The sequence below is a fragment of the Parus major genome, chromosome 6 (assembly GCF_001522545.3).
Source record: "Parus major isolate Abel chromosome 6, Parus_major1.1, whole genome shotgun sequence".
NCBI classification, from domain to species: Eukaryota; Metazoa; Chordata; class Aves; order Passeriformes; family Paridae; genus Parus; species Parus major.
The window spans coordinates 22,448,797-22,464,901 of record NC_031775.1 but is presented as its reverse complement, the minus strand read 5'-3'; the positions used below and the strand labels follow the sequence as shown (position 1 = coordinate 22,464,901).

General features: G+C 43.2%; 1 protein-coding gene across 4 annotated transcripts in view; it reads left to right on the top strand.

The window, feature by feature from the left end:
* Nucleotides 1–16,105, top strand: part of SH3PXD2A (SH3 and PX domains 2A) — a 247,607-nt gene that overhangs the window by 97,034 nt on the left and 134,468 nt on the right. For all 4 annotated transcript variants that reach the window (XM_015633362.3, XM_015633361.3, XM_015633364.3 and 1 more), the window contains exons 4-5: nt 1,376–1,452; nt 8,775–8,866. In XM_015633362.3, the coding sequence (XP_015488848.1) occupies nt 1,376–1,452; nt 8,775–8,866 (169 nt within the window). The remainder of the gene's footprint in view (nt 1–1,375; nt 1,453–8,774; nt 8,867–16,105) is intronic.

Sequence of the window (16,105 nt, the reverse complement as noted above, 5' to 3'; positions counted from 1 at the left end):
AATGTCTCAGACAGCCATTGAAGATTTCTGGTGACCACAAGACATCACATCCTACAGGGATGGCTCAACACCAGCGTAGTAATGAGATAACCACAGGAAACCCAGAGAGATAAATTGATGGCACCAGGAAATGGCTCTACCTCACAGCACAAACTGTTTTGTTGCCAGAATTGGGGATAAAGATAAACCACTTTCTCCTGTCTGAAACAAAAGGCTTTAACACCTTCCAGATTAGCAGCTGTGGAGGAAAAGGCAACCAAACGGGGCAGTATCTGGGGGGGCTTAGAGCCTTTGCTACTGGACTGTCAGAGGCTGCCATTTCATTAACCTCTCAGACTGTGTAATCAGATGAAGTCAAAGCCTCATACTCAGATTTTTGATCTGTTTTGATTTCTTAGTCCAGTTTCTTATCTCACAATCTATGGATGAATATCTTATTTGCCTGTTGGCAGAAGATGTTTGGAGCATGGTGTGGTATAGATGTTGAGGTTTTTTTCATAGACATTTCATGGACTAAATAATGCTGGCAGATACTGTTTTCTTCTACCACAGGGAGAACATACAATTTATTCTTGTCTTATTATATTAAAAGAAATGCAGCACAAAAGGAAAAGGGACAAAAACCACCAAAAAAGGATATGAAGATATAATCCCTTCTAGCCAAAAAAATACCAACTCTATGACATCCTTGTGTGTGGGGAAACTCGGTTCCTAGATTATTTTGATAAACTTTGTTATAATCAGTTTCACACAAAATCCAATTGTTTATTTAATCTTAACTGCTTGCAGAAATGTCGTCCAGTAAGGATGTGGAGGGTATTTTTTATTTTTTTTTTTAGTTTAAAAAAAAGTTAGTTTATTTTTCTTCTGTTATTTGGTTTCCCTGTGTAGATTTATCAGAGCTCTGTCACCAACAGTCTTGTATTTGCTTGTGAGCTGGGTGTGTGGTTTGTCTGCCTGGAAGGGCAGGAGCATCCACAGTGGGAGGCAGATGAGTGAGGAGCAGATGGAAGCCAGTGATGCTTCCTGCACAGCCAGCACGAACATGCCAAAGTGACCCTGAGTTAGGAGTGAGTCATAACAAAGTGTCAGTCCATTCCAGGATAGTGCCATCACTACAAGCGAACCAAAACCTTTTGTGTTATCTACAGGATGAAATCAGAACCTGCCCCCCTCTGTCCCATAAGTCTCTGGGCCCCCTTCCAGCAGCTCACACAGGCAGGACTGTGGTGGCAGTCATCCAGGTTTTATGCTGACAGCCATGGCTGGAGACAGGGATGAAACTCTGCTGCTGACCTACCTGCTTGGTGCTGCTGTGCTATCCCACATGGCAGGTGATGCCCCTAACCCTCCCTTTCATGTGTTCTCTCTATAGGCAAGATCCTGTTCCGGAGGAGCCATGTCCGGGACGTAGCAGTGAAGAGGCTGAAGCCCATCGACGAGTACTGCAGGGTAAGGGCTCTGGGGAGTGCAGGACAGCCCTTCTGCCTGGGGGGCTCAGGGCCACCACCAGCACTGGCATTTCCCTGCTGGATAGTGCTGACATGCATCACAGGGAAGGTTGGTCCTTCTCAAACACCACCAAGACTAACAGGGCAGGTGGAAACAGGCTGCTCTTTGCTCCCAAGGTTGCAGCATTTTCCCTGGCACACTTTATGTACTCGTTTGGTGCTTCATTTATTCAGTAAAGGCTCTAAGCCTTGCCTGCCCTAAATGTGGATTTTATTTCTACATCAGCTTTGATGATTTGGGAGTTGAGCAGGCAGAGTGGCACAGCTAAGGTGGCGTTATCTTCTGTTTTCTTCTTGTCTGTTCTGTGGTGCCACATGAGGGACAGCAGTGGCTGGTGCAGCACTGAAGATGAACCTGTGTCTTCCAGGAGTGCTTCTCCTCATTAGTGAAAGCCTGGAAATTTATTGCTGGACAGAAAAGCATTCTGTTTTCTGTTGAGAAGAAGGTTAAGCCACCTGAGCTTTTCTTTCTAGCCTAGAGTTTATGGTTTGACAATAATAAATTCTCTGTCAGTAGAATAAAAGTCATTTCTAAGCAAGTAGGATTCTGAGTTTTTGCAGAGGTATTGAGTCTGTCAGCACATTATTTAAACCTCAAACTTCCTCTCTTATTTCCCTTGAGGTTTTCCTTCCATTTTGAGAAAGTCAGAGGAGCAGGTGGAGGGGGGAAGAAAGCATTCCCAAGAACTTCTCCAGTCAGACATTTGCTCATCCAAAATTGGAAGCAGATTGCCAAAGTGCCTGAGGCGTGCTGGGGGTGGTGGTGGTGGTGGTGGTGAAACCCATGCCATCTGCACCCCCAGGGGGAGGAAACTGCGATTAAAGTCCTCTCTCATGAGATCAGGCTTTCTTGTGTGACAATTAGTGTACTGTCTTCCTGCTGGCAGGCAAATGGCTCTTTCTGAAATATGTAGGGTCTCACTGGGTCTCCAGCCGCCCTCCTTCAGACAGGAACTGCCAGCGACAGGAGCAGCGAGGGCTGGCTGATGTCAGGCTTCACCCAGCACATGCGTGGTGGGGAAAGCAGGGACTTTCTCGTCCAGCAGTGAAAGCAGTGACCAGGGGCAGCTGGTTCTCTGGGACCCCATTGTCTGTGCCTGACCTGACCCAGCCAGGCCTGCTGGAGCTCCACTGGTCATGGCCAAGGGATGTGCTGTGGCTGGTGGCACATTCATTGACACTGTGGTGCTGTGATTCCTGCTGTCCTTAATTCCTTTCTCTCTCTTGGAGAAATCTGGTTCAGGTCATAGAATCATAGAAAGGTTTCACTTTGGTTCAGATCTGCTGCCGCTGCCCAGACATGGCTGGATACGTCCCTGAAGCCAAGCTGTTTACTTAATCCGTGTATTGGTAGATGTTGCTTCTGTGAACAGAGACCCTGTGTTCACAGGTCACAGTGTTGGATTAGCCCAGTTTCCCCCAGCCCAGTGTTTCCTGTCTCCAGTAGCAGCCACAGTGGTTCTCAGAACTGAGTGTCACAAACCTTTAGTTACTTCTCCAGAATGATACTCCAGTGGTCTCTTGCATGTGCAAGACATGTGTTGTGCCTGATGTAGTGTCTTTTTATTTCATTTGCAGTTTACTGTAATTTGTATTTAATTTGCCTTTGTACCCATTTTCTGCTTTTCTACCGCTCTCCAGTGGGTGTTTTGACCCTTTAGAGAATTGTATGGAACTGTAGAGAAAGAGCATAATTTTGACAAGTTCAGTGCTGCTTCTTTAGGAATTCAAAGCTTGCATCCCATGTTACTCCTCAAATGAGTAGGCTGAAAAATTTGAAAAAATTAGAGAATTATGCTGGAATGATGTGGGTGAAGCTGATGGAGTAAATGTGATGTGAGATAATAAAATGAATAAACAAAACAATAGACCTCTGTCCACTGGAATCTGTGTGGCAGCAGAGGGAGGCAGGTTCAAATGCAAAGTTCATGGCTTTTTTATTTTTTTTTATTTTTTTTTTTTCAAGATAAGAATTCTCCATGCATTTTACCTGTACTGGAAAGCTGAAGCACAAATGGGGGATGCAAATGTTTGACCATTTGTTGTCTTGTTTTTTCAGACTGTCAGTGTGGCAATTTGCATGGCTGAGAAGCAGGTCTTACTCCTGCTGTGTGAATGTGTTTGTGGTTTCTGTGCCAGGAATAAGCAGAAGCTGTCTTAGAGTTTGTGGGGTTACTTGACATTAAGGGGAGGTCTGCAGAAGATTCTGTATCAGAGGCAGGATCCCTCTCGACTCTACAGCTTCGACCTCTTTAGCCCTCATGCTTGGGTTATTCCCAGAGCATTGTACCAGCTTAGAGAAATGCCATCACAGAGGTAACTAGGCCAGTGGTTTTGCTAAGGCTGCAATAAACTTTGAAGTTGCAATGAAAACGAGAGGAATGGGATATGCAGGAAAATTTCCAGGAGTTTTCTCATCTGTAAACAAGAAAGTGCAGAGTCTGGACGTCCTTACTGGTAACCTGAGTGAGTTACTAAACAAACTGTGTTTTGCCAGTAAATGTGTGCTGCCCACTGGAATTAGTCTCTGTGGATGATTTCAGTTTTAACTGTAGGCTTGGAATTGGTTTAGTGTGATTTAAGGTCTTCTGGGCTCATGGGGGCTGATTTTCTAAATTTATCTAGGAATTTTTGCCAATGTGAAAGAAAGAACAACTTCATAGATCTCCCTTCCCGAGGGGCATTTTATTCATGAGGCTTTTGATCTCTCAAACACACCTCTGGTGTTTGTCCAGTACCTACCATCCTGTCTTCAAGAAAGACCTTTCAGGTCAGTGGTTCACAAAATCATCCCTCTGTCCTTTCACAGCCCTCTGGGAAGATGCTGGCCTGAATTTGCTGACTTCCATATTTGTGTGTGTTGATCCTAATTGAGGGAAGCATCCTAGTGCAGGGAAGACCTTAAGATGTAACGTCCCATTGTCATAAACGCTAACCTGGATTTGTCACATGCCTTCATGCTGTCCCATAAAGCTGGATATGGCTTTAAGTAGAAACTTAGGGGCTTTTCTGTAGTGAGGTTTGAGTACCCAAATGGACACCACCTAAATAAAAATTAAATAAGGAAGTCACATTAGTGCCAGTAAGTACTGGTCATTCTTTTATTAATGTTCATTATTTGAGAGACCATACTTCACAAACGTAGTTATGTCCCTCTTGGTCTCTCAGTCCTGCCTCTCTTTCAAGGTTTAATCCTTGAACCTGTCAAGACAGGTAAACAGACATTTCTCTCTCTATCCAGACATATCTCTACCCCTCCCAGAGCTAAACACCCATGGCAGGGGGTAGACAAAGCCCCCTCTGAAGATGCTGCTCTTTCTCTAGCAATGATACAAGTTGATAGACAAGTGTGACCAGTGTCCCATTTAAGACAAAGTTCAGTGGGGTGAATACCATTCTGTGCATATATACACATGCATGTGCTCGGCATCTTTCCGTATACACAGCTGGGCATCAGTTCTTTATAAACATATCTGCATAAATGCAACCCACCACATTCAATGCATCATTACAAATACCTGCAGGGTTTCATTCCATGTGTTCCATGAAGCCTTTGAGCTGTGATACAGTCCCACAGAGCAGTTTCCAGTTCATGTAACCTTAAGCAATGAACCCCTGCCTGCATTTGGTGCTCTGCTGGCTTTGATTTGCTATGTGTGGCACACAGCAGCTTTCCACAGGTGGGCTCTGAGCACGGATGGCTGCCTGCTCATACCCTGCCTAATGTTACAGATTTTCAACAGCCTTTCAAGTCACTTGCTCTGCAAGACTGTATGTAACCTGTAATATAGAGACAGGCATCATTATGGGCTGGAATGACACATAAAAGCCTATCTCCTGAGGGATGTGAGAGGGATGGGCAGCGCACGTCCCCCTGTGCATGCCAAGCAAGGAAACATGCTATTACTGATAGTACTCAATGCTTGAGCAAGGCTGAAGTGCTTGCTGCCACTTTTTATCTCTCACCTTTCCTGTGCAAGTTCCTTGCTGTTCCTGTACACTTGCTGTTTGTTGCTGAATGCATTTACCTCTGGTTTCCCCATCCCCAGAAGAATATAACTTCCCTGTCCTTTCTGTTTGTCTTTGTCTTTACACCTCTTCCCTTGCCCCTTTCAGTCTTTCTTTCAGGCTGTTGCAGTTCTGCCCTGGAACTGTCTTGCTGGAAATGCCAGCAGCTTGTATTTTCCCCTTGCAGAGTGACAGTGGTGTCCCTCATCTCCTCAATGCACTTTTTGTTTGCTTGCTGGAATTGTGTTGGCCTTGACTTGTTCATGGTGAATGTCGTGTATTTGCTGAAGAGACACGTCTCACTAAACTGTGTTGCTGCTCCCTGCTGCTATTCAAAACTTAATAGAAGGATCCTGATTGGTTTTATGTCCTTGGTTGCATTTCTTTAAACTGTTTCTTAGAGTTTCTTACCACTTTTTTGGGTTTTGTTCTGAAAAAAAAGAAAATAAAAAAAAGAGAAAAGTAAAAATTGACTGGTTGGACTTCACACCTGAGCTTCCAAAAAAATGTGCAATGGTAAGTTACTATGGGGTGGATTTTGTCCATCTCTGTGCATAAGGCTGGAAATTGCAGCAAGCTGGGAGATGATTCAGAAGCAGAAGAGCCAGACCTGCCACAGGGTGGGAAGGTGGATGGTTGGGTGTGGAAATGACTGGCTGATTTTTATCCACTCCCTGCAAAATCCTGGAGTCAGAGAGGTGCTTTTCAGTTATCCCCCTTCAGCTTGGCAGGACCACAGTGCTTCTAGAGATTTCCAGACAGCCAACCACTGAATTCAGGGGGTTCAGATTTCCTAAAGCTTCCCTTGATTTAGAAACAAAAATCTCCACAGCAGCTTTGCATTCCTCCATCACTGAAAACACACTCTGTGCTCCAGCTCAGTATTGACATCTGGAGCCTGGTTCTTGGGAAGGGTGAGCACCTGCGACCTGTAGGGAAGTGGTGACTCTTTGAGAAGGCGTCTGATGTCCGAGGCCCCCTGCAATGGGTGTAACTGGGGTATTTGTGTTTCTCTAGTAATGATACGTATCGTTTGCAGTGCTTGCTCTTGCCCCATTGACTGTGCAAGATTGAGCCCTTTGGGATTTCAAAACACACTGTAGATATTGAATATCTGAGCCTCCTAACCTTTCTGCAGATTAGGTAAGTGTTATTGCTCAGCCTTGTAAGCGGTAACTGAGGATATATCCCAGCTGAATTTGATGAAAAGAGGTTAAGTAACCTGCCCTAACCAAAAAGGGTGTGAGTAGTAGAGCCAGCGCTAAATATCAGCTTCATCCACTGTTGGTTAGACAGCATTGCTTTGCTGTCTCTTGCTTGGGGTGCAGATGAATAAATGTTGTTTATGTTCTTGTTAGCCTGTGTTGGTGAGGCATTTTTCTTTCAACATGCTGTGATCATTAGTATTCTTGGGTGCTTCCTGACTTCCCAGTGTTATTCCTGGTTTGCCAGCTGGATGCGTGTATTTATGTAGAGGAGGAATAAAGCAGAGCTCACACCTTTGTTACACTTTTAGACGTGTTTGAACAAACAGAGGTGGAGACTAGGGCATCCTTTTTTCCCATAAAAGTGCTTGAGTTTCCAGCTGTTCTGTTTCATCCTGCTTTAGTGCAGCAGCCAGTGGTTGCTTACCCTGGCACTTGGACCCACCAAGCTGTTCCCCAGCTTCTACATCTGATGCTGCTTCCTTTTTGCAAGGCATCTTTTTCAGCTCTGTAGTGCAGTTCCACATGACCAAAGGCCAGAGCCTCATTTTTCACAGGCCTAGTGATACCAAATGGATTTTCCTAATGTTCTTATAATATCCCTTCACAAAGGAAAGGAGAGCTGTAGATGTGGAAGCATTTTACTTTGAATTTCTGAACACTGCAAAGCAAGTCCACATCATCCAATATGGGAGACCTGCAGTTTCATAGCAGGATTTTTCCAACTCTTTTCCTTCACATCCCCAAGCAAATGTGGTCTTGGAAACAAATCTGGCCACTTCTACAGCCTGGTTAAAAAGAGCTGTAATGGTAACCAACTGCCTTCTCCTGCCTTTGTGCTTTGGTTGGACCTTCTGGTGTAACTGACCAAGATCAATCAGTTGTCTCATGGTTATTATAACCTGTTCACCCTAATGCATCTTCATTTAGTTCTGATGCAGTTTTTCATCCGTCTTTCAAGATTGTTTGTCCTACTTTCAGCTAGGAGAAGAGCCAGACAATCTCATTTTGTCAAACAGGTTTACAGCAACTCTAAGAAGCTTGGTCTATATTTAACTTGTGGGATATTTTCAGCATAACTTAGAGCAGGAGGAGGTGAAGTCCAGCCTATTTTCCTCTCCTGTTTGTAATTTCTAGAGGCAGTCTCAGACTCGTGTCATTAAGAGCTGCTGACCCATCTCTGGATGGGAGCAGCTCTTTGACTTCCTTTGGCACCATGAAGCTCTAGATTCTGAACAGCAAATTCATGGTGTGTTTCTGCCTTGTGTGCTTGTTTTGCTTTAGGTCTTACTTTCCAGTACACTTCAACATAATGTGGTTGATGCCCAGACTGTACTTAGCTATTGCTGAATGTGACAAGTGCTATGTCTGTCTGCCAAGGCAAGTGCACAGACATTGTTAGCCAGGAACATGCTGTACAACCTTCTTCATGCAGAAAAAGTGTCTCTGTATTTTGATTTGGTTTGATTTGGGTTTTTTTCAGACATTTAATCAAACTTCCTTTCCTGTTAATTTAGGAGCAAATCGTTGTTTGGTTTGGTTATGGGTTTTTTTTTAGCGAACTCTGCTTTTTGTGTGGACAATGCTTAATGGAAAGCTTTATGGAGCACATTAATCTGTTGTCTGAGTGGATGTTGAATTTGTGTGCATTGACATAAAGCCCGTAAGCCCTAACCTCAGCATCTGAGGTGCTGTGCAAGCCCGTGTCACAGACTGTCCCAGCCAGAGAGCACTTACCTATGCAGTGTCATGGTTTTGCACTTGTGGACCAAATTCTGCTCTTGAGCACATGGCAAAATCAGTTCTATTGGCTGATTCTAAGAACTGTCGCTTGTCTGAATTCATTGCTTCCTACCTGACATTTGCAGTCAAGGCTTGCTATTTGCTTTCTTCTTTTGGTAAGTAACTAGGTGTGATGCTGTTCTTCAGTATTCCTTTCCCCCTGCCAAGACTGTTTTGCCTCTTTGTGTTTGGTAGTTTAGATGTTTGAGGCTGTGTTTCAGACTTGGCTTATGTCTAAATGCTTCTCGCTCTCTGTTTTGTTTTGAAGGCACTGGTTCGGCTTCCTCCCCATATTTCACAGTGTGATGAAGTCTTCAGGTTCTTCGAGGCTCGCCCAGAAGACCTTAACCCTCCAAAAGAGTAAGTGTTGTGATGGTTTTCTGTGCTGCTCAGTATGTTTTGATTAGCTGGAAGGAAAAGGTCATTTGTTTTTATTACTGCTGTAGACGTGGGAACAGATTTTGTACCTATCAAGCACTACCTAGAAAATGCCCAGCAGTTAATCACAACCACTTTGGGTGAGTGGAGGGAGAGGGAAGTCAAGCAACCCTCAGATACAATTTTTAGCCATCCTCCACCCACCTTTGCATTGTTTCTTGCTCATGGCTGTAGTAAGGGAACCTCCCCTGGTTTATGGGTTTTACCTGATAGTTATCACCAAAGAGTCACTTAGTTCCCAAAAAGCATTGGCTCAGTAGCAGGGGGAAATCCTGCCAGTAAGCACTTGGCTCATAATTACCAGCTGCTTCTTTAAATGTACTCCTGCCCAGAGATACTTAGTTATCGGTAGGGAGCAAGACTGTGGTCCAGATCCAAAATTGTCTCTGGAGAGTATTCTTTCCAAGCAGGAAGCCAAGAAGAGGAGGGGAGAAAGAGTTCCCATTAAACATGAGACAGAATCGTAGCCTCTACCTTGGAGCAGACAGGCTGATTCATGCTGATGCAGTTAGGGTTCATAGGACTAATTTATCCAGAGAAAGCGTTGGCAGGAAGGTATTTACAAGCAGCAGTGCTGCCTTGCCTGGTATTTCCTTTTCTCTTTCATCCCAAACAGGATATATTTCATTGTACTCTGCAGTAAGATTTTGACTTGGTCTCATTGTGTTTTGTTGCATGATTTGAAACTTGATTGCAGGCTGTGTTACCATAATTTGCTTTTTCCCATGTTTGCACAACCCACTGGACAAGGGGAAATGGATGCAAAGCTTATGGGCTTTGGGCACTTCAGCACATGCAAGCCTGTAGTTTATCAGAAAGATTTGTATTGGCTTCAGCTGTCTGCTCCCGTGCTGGTGAAAAGGAGTGAGGACCTTTGCAACTGGATTTTCCAGACTTTGTTTCTTGCACATGCTTGCATTTGTACAAGGAGGTGTATTAACATGTTTACTAAAGAAAACACTGCTAGCATCGCTGAGAGTAAAAGTCTTTTTTTGTTTCATGAAAGAAGGAAAGAGCAGTTTTAAATCAAAAGTCTGGATAAAAAGCTGCTTTTTTATTTCCTATCTAGCCTCGTTTTAAGAAAATGTTTGGTGAGAATAAATATAGTTGCTTGCTCATTGTTAAACACATATTGTAAACTTAGAAAACATTGCAGCAAAATAAGCCTGTCATGCTCTGAAACCTGCTGGTTATCACAGTTTCCATTTAAGGTCTGTAAGTAGGTTTGCAAAGGTTGCTTGATCCCACAACACCCCATTTGTGATGCAAAGACACATCCTTGTGTGCCAGGCAGAGATAGACACCCAGAGGAGGAGTTAGGTCCCAAGAGTTATGGAACAGTTCACTTGGAGGATCTCAGTGAAACTCCCGTCTGCTTTCTGTACTGATGCAGACTCTACAGCACCTCTGCAAGGCAGGAGATGGACCCAGGCCCACCCCCAGACATACACCAACCATTATGGCTTGTGTCCTTGTCCCTTCTCAAAGTCTTAGAGGGCCTGTTTGACAGCCTTGCAGAAATTTTCAAGCTATCCTTTCACTTCCCCCTGGAAAAACAAAAAAGACTTAATGTTCTCAGCCCAAGCCTTGCATCCTATTCCAGCCTAGTAATAAGTGTGATTTATTTCCTTGGAAAATGTAGAGCAATAACCTGATTAAATCTCACTTCACTAATGTCTGCAAGACATTAATCTAGCTGGGTTTAAACAAATCCTACCTCGTCTTCTGTAAGCAAACAGATTTTAGGGAAGGTGTCTAAGGTTTCTGCTGGGAGTGCTTCACAAAAGATGTATTGTTGAAACTGAAGATTAGTCTCTACAAAAAGATGATGTAAAAGCCAACGGAAACATCTTAGTGTTTTTCTTCTGTGAACTAAGGGGAACAGGAGGAGATTTGAGGCTCACTGGACCACTGTGTAGGGTCTGGGGGAAGGACACCTCCAGGGTGATTCTGAACCTCAGCAGGCACTGTAGGAAGGAGCACAATTCCAGAGAATTCCCAGTTTATTCCCTTGTTTTGTTACTCTGCCAAGCCCCTCCAGAAACAGTGAGCCAGTGGTATCCAAGCCCTGTGAATTCAGTCTTCCCTGGACCTCATGGTTCATCATTCCTCTCACTGGAGGTAGGGCTGTAGCCTGGAGGCATCTAGACTATCCTAATTATTTTATCTATTTCTTCAGCTGCTTCTTTTAGCCCTCACCACAGAGGTGGTTTGTATGTTCATCTGTCATCATAGACTTGGCATTCAGCTTGCTGGGTTAAAGAACAATAATCAAGTGACTCAGCCACCAAGGGGCAGCAAACAGAATTACTTGTGCTGCCTTCATGTCTCCTCTCTGTGCACAATGAGATGATATTTAGTTTTATATTGACCTGCTCAGTTTTTCTGCAGCAGCTTGGTCTCATAAGACAATGCCTGACCTAGGGTTTAATTAACTAACTAATTTTCAGTAGTGTAACCTTAAGCCCATGGGCATTTGAGTTGTTGAGCCCAGAGAGTCCATTGAGTTATTGCACGTCAGTGGCTTAAGCATGTGCTTCCAGACAGAAATACATGGCATCTTATACTTCGAGGGAGGAGACACAGAAATGTCTAGGGATGTGCAGAGAGGTATCCATGCCTTTAACTGCTGAGCCATGGCTTGCAATGGTGCACTGATCTATGTTGTGCTGCATTAATTCATCCACAAAGCTGAGCTCTTCACTTCTGTTCCTATTGTCCTGAAAGGTGCCGAAATTCCCCTGTAGTTCCTTAGGCACTTTTACAAATGTGTTGCTGTCTTCTTCCTTACAACCTTTCATCTGCCCTACCCTTGCCTCCTCCCTGCTTCTTTGTGCGGTCCTAAACAACAAAACACGGGCTTGTGCTGTGTTTGGCTCGCCAGCTGCTCCCTACAGAGTAATTTCCTACTGCTGCCGTGCTCTGACTGCCCGCAGTGCTGAGCAGCACACAATCCAGCTGTAATAAAAGCTGGGCTTTCCCAGTGCTGTAATAATCCGGCCAATTTGTTCGGTTGGATTCACGGCTTAGGTTTTCAGTTTCCTGTTTTGGTGATGGTCCAGGCTTTCCAGTCCTGTGACAATAGGCAGAAGGTATTTCTTCCAGCCCATTAAATCTCTCCTGGGTACAGCAGCTCACAGGCAGAGAGCTGGAGAGATGTCTCAAGAAATCTCAGCATTTGTACTGGCTGACAGTCTCCTCTGAGCCTGCTCCAGCTGGTGGAGATAGCTCCAGGCCAGATAGCTCCCAACAGCAGGTTTCCTTCATGTGGCATGAGAGAGACCATAGGCACTAAATCCTGTGTGGAATGGTCTGGGAGCATTCTCAGGCTGTTTCACATGGTGAAAGCATGGCTTTTGCAGGGGAGCTGGTGGGCCATGGGAGCAGTGATGTGCCAGGCAGCCTTGGGAGCTCCAGTGCCCGTGTTCCCAGGGCAGCTGTTTCAACTGCTCTCGCTCCACCCCCTGGATTAGCCACACGGAAAGCAATCTTCAAAGCATCGGCCCTGGTACAGGAGGAGCAGTTCTTAACTGCTTATGTTTCCAATATGTGGCATTTTAGAGTTTGGGCAAACACCTGTGTATGTAGGCACATGGCTGGGCTTGTGTTCTTTACCATGCCCACAGAACAGCCAGGTCCTGCACTGCCATGGGAAAAGACACTGTGAGGTAAGGAGGAAGTGTGTTTTTATTTATCCCTTGTTCTAAATAAACACCATGTCACTGAAAACCACTCATTTACTGGATACTTCTGTTAATAATTATAATTACTCATAACTAAACCAGAGGTAGATTAATTTCAGATTTCTGCTGGGGATTTAAATTCAAGGCTGAGGTCAGGCCAGGGCTCACAGTCAACAAACAAAATCTCAGAAACCAATTTTTTTAATGATTCTATTTTACTAGAAATAACAGAAATACACAAAAAATTAGGATTAATCAATTAGGCATTGCATATGGTTTAGTGGTTTTAGGGCTTTTTTGCAGCAAGTTTCAAAATATCACAGCCAGACCACTCTTGTGAGAGTTTGTTTTTCCTTTGTGTCTAGATCTAGTCTAAAGAGCAGATCAAGAGCCCAGGATTCAGTTTTCCAATACTTCCCCCTGCAGAAATGCATGCAGGCTCAAACAAGATTTCTGTTTAAACCACTAATAATAATATTAGCAGCTGAATTTAAAGCAGTGTTCAATATCTGAGAATAATTTTCCTGTAAGAATCATAAAGCAATTTTCAAACAATATGCAAATCCAGAAAAGCTAGGGGACTTACAGGTGTATAACATATTATGAGGGTTCATGCAGAAAATGGAGTTAATGCTGAAGGTGCCTTTACTAAAGAACAGAAATGCCCTATTGTGGTCTGTAGTCATGAGCTTTACTGATCATATCTCTAGCAAATAAATATTGGCGTAACACTTGGATGCTCTGATGCCAGGAAGCCACTGTTGAACAGAAGCTGGATTCTCCTCTTATTCTTCATGTATTACAAATTCCTGATACGGATGCTGAACAGAAATAGCCAGGGCAGTGGAGTGACCATGTTAAGGAAGCTGCTTAAGTTTATTGGTGCTAAAGCACAGCTCCCTAATACACGATTTTCTATCCATAAGCATGACTGTGTCTATGTACAATTATTTCCATTTCCCAGATCTGTTCTGTAATAACAATTCAATTACCTATTGGTAGAGGAGGAAAACTTTTCATGTGTGAAATATCTGTATTTATTTTGATTTGTTTGCTATTATGAAACTATTTTCTCTTACATTTTATCCCTTATATTTAATTGCTTATATTTCACTTATACTTTATTGCTTTTGAACTCTGTTTCCCAGTACATTGGACAGCTGAGTCTCTGAGCAGATGTGCTATGAGGAAAGCTGATGTTCTTTTTTTATGATTGATTTTTCTTACAGGACTTACAATACAGATAATTTCCATATCATTTAGGAATGTGGTCAGCACCAGTTTATGACAACTGAAATTGCAGTCTGAACTTGGCACTGGTACTGTGACTGCTCAGTGCACACATTTTATTTGGGAAATCTGTTCCACTTGAGAGAGACAGAATGGAAATTAATTTCCCTAAGAAATGCAAGACCAGAAAAGAGAAAGAGGTTTTCTTCTTCTTTGATTTTTTTTTTTTTACCTGGGAAGTAAATTATGAAGCACTGAGTGAGAAAAGTTCTGATTAAAGATTGTGACAGGATAAAGCAGTTAAAACCCACTGTCTTGAAAGGAAGAAAAATTTAATATTCTCAAAGAATTATTTATTCACTGAGGTTTAGGTAGCTAAGGATGCAATAATGTGTTAGGGCTGTTATTGCCAGGAGCCTTGCTTGGTACTCCTAATTTCACACAGCTCTCACTCATTTCCCTGGGAATTAGGTACCACAGCTCTGTGAGCATCTCAGTATAGTAGAGCAGCTGTGTTTATTTTCTGAAACGTGCTTGGTTTAGGGCTGCATTGATTAGTAGTGTTTGGCCTCAGCACCTAAATTTGTGGAAAAAATGTTTCTTTGGCATTTGGATCTCAGAAGTGCTTTACAGTATCCTGCTCACAGCATGGGACTGTCACAGTCTGTGGCTTTGAGAGGTCAGGCAGCCCAGAAATAGAGGAGGCAAGAGTGGCTGATCCCCAGTTGTGCCCCTGTGACCCGGAGAATAGGAGCTTGGTCTCTGGGACACAGCCACTATCAGGTAGGGCTGTGGTTCCCCCTGTGAGTGCTGCCTTCCATCAGTGCTCATGATCTCTGGAAGGTCTCACTTGGAGATCACTATCTTAGATAAACTAAGTCAATGCAGGAATGGAAAAAAGGAAATAACAGATTCATTACTCGTTATCTTCTTTAGTTTCACATGGTACTTTCCCTTTTGTTTGTCGCATATAAACTGATTTGGACTGGAGTATCAAATGGAGGGTAGTGAAATTTGCTACTGGCCTCAGCATTGGTGATACCAACAAATAACTCAGCCTTCCTGAGAAAAGATTGGAATCTTTTTTGCTACTCTTTCAGAAAATTAAAAAAGAAATTACATGTATATAAATATCAAATAATAAACCTATGGGAAAAGGGAAAGCATGCTAAATGAAATAGGTTCAGCAAACAGAAAAAAAAATAGAAAAATGGCAGCTGAAGCAACATGAGCTTTTATCTCTTGCCTTGGGTATCACATTTGGGTTGTGGCTTGACTGTGAAAGGACACAGAGCTGAGAGGAGCAAAGACAGTTTAATATACTGACACTTGGCACTGGTAGCCAAGTGTACAGAAATAGCTTTTGCCTGGATTGGTTATAAGCAGGCTGCAGGGTTTAAAAGTGGGATGCTGTCATGGGCACAGGATGGATTAAGAATAAACAGACTTACTCGAAATTCATCAGTATGAGAATGAGATTAGAGCTCTGCCAACATCCAGCAGCTTCAGCAGCAGCTCGGACACTGCCTTGCTGGGTGAAACACAAGAGTGTCAGTGCTAGTTAAAGCTCACTGTTTATGAGCACAAATTCAAAGCAATTGTTTTTTTCTTTCACTGTAGAAGAGTAGTGACTGAGAGGCGTGTTGAAATGCAGAGATGTTGCCTTTAGAAAAACTAAATGCCAAACCTGTTGGCTCAAGCGCTTTTTTTTTGTCCAGTAATTTTTCTCATATCCTAAAAGAGCAGTCACTGTTGGTAATTTGCCCATGCCTATTTTGTAGACTAGAAAGTAATAGTTTGCTTACTGCTTAACTTAAATGATAAAATTTCTTCTTTCTGGGGAAGCTGAGCAGTTAATGCAGGGCACTGGGAAATCTGCTCTTACTGTCTCATTGATTTGCTTTGTCATGTTGGGAAGGCTTCTTGCATCTCCTGGCTCTACGTGCAGAATGATTGCAGTTTTGGTTTCAGAGATTTGCTAAGAGGATTTGATTCTGTTAAAGAAACCCCATTCTTTCCATAGTACAGTTTTAGAAATAACCAGTTACAAAAACAATTTGTTTTAAAAAATCATCACTTAATGCTGGAAGAAACATTGCTTCCAAAATCTGTCAGGAAAGATTGTTCTGCTGGTGCTCCTAGATGCAAAACCAGTTAGAAAGTCAAAACAGTAACTTTATTCGTTTGTGGCAGTGGGGGAAACCTGGCCTAATGAGGCAGGTTATTGAAATAACTGGATTCAGAGATT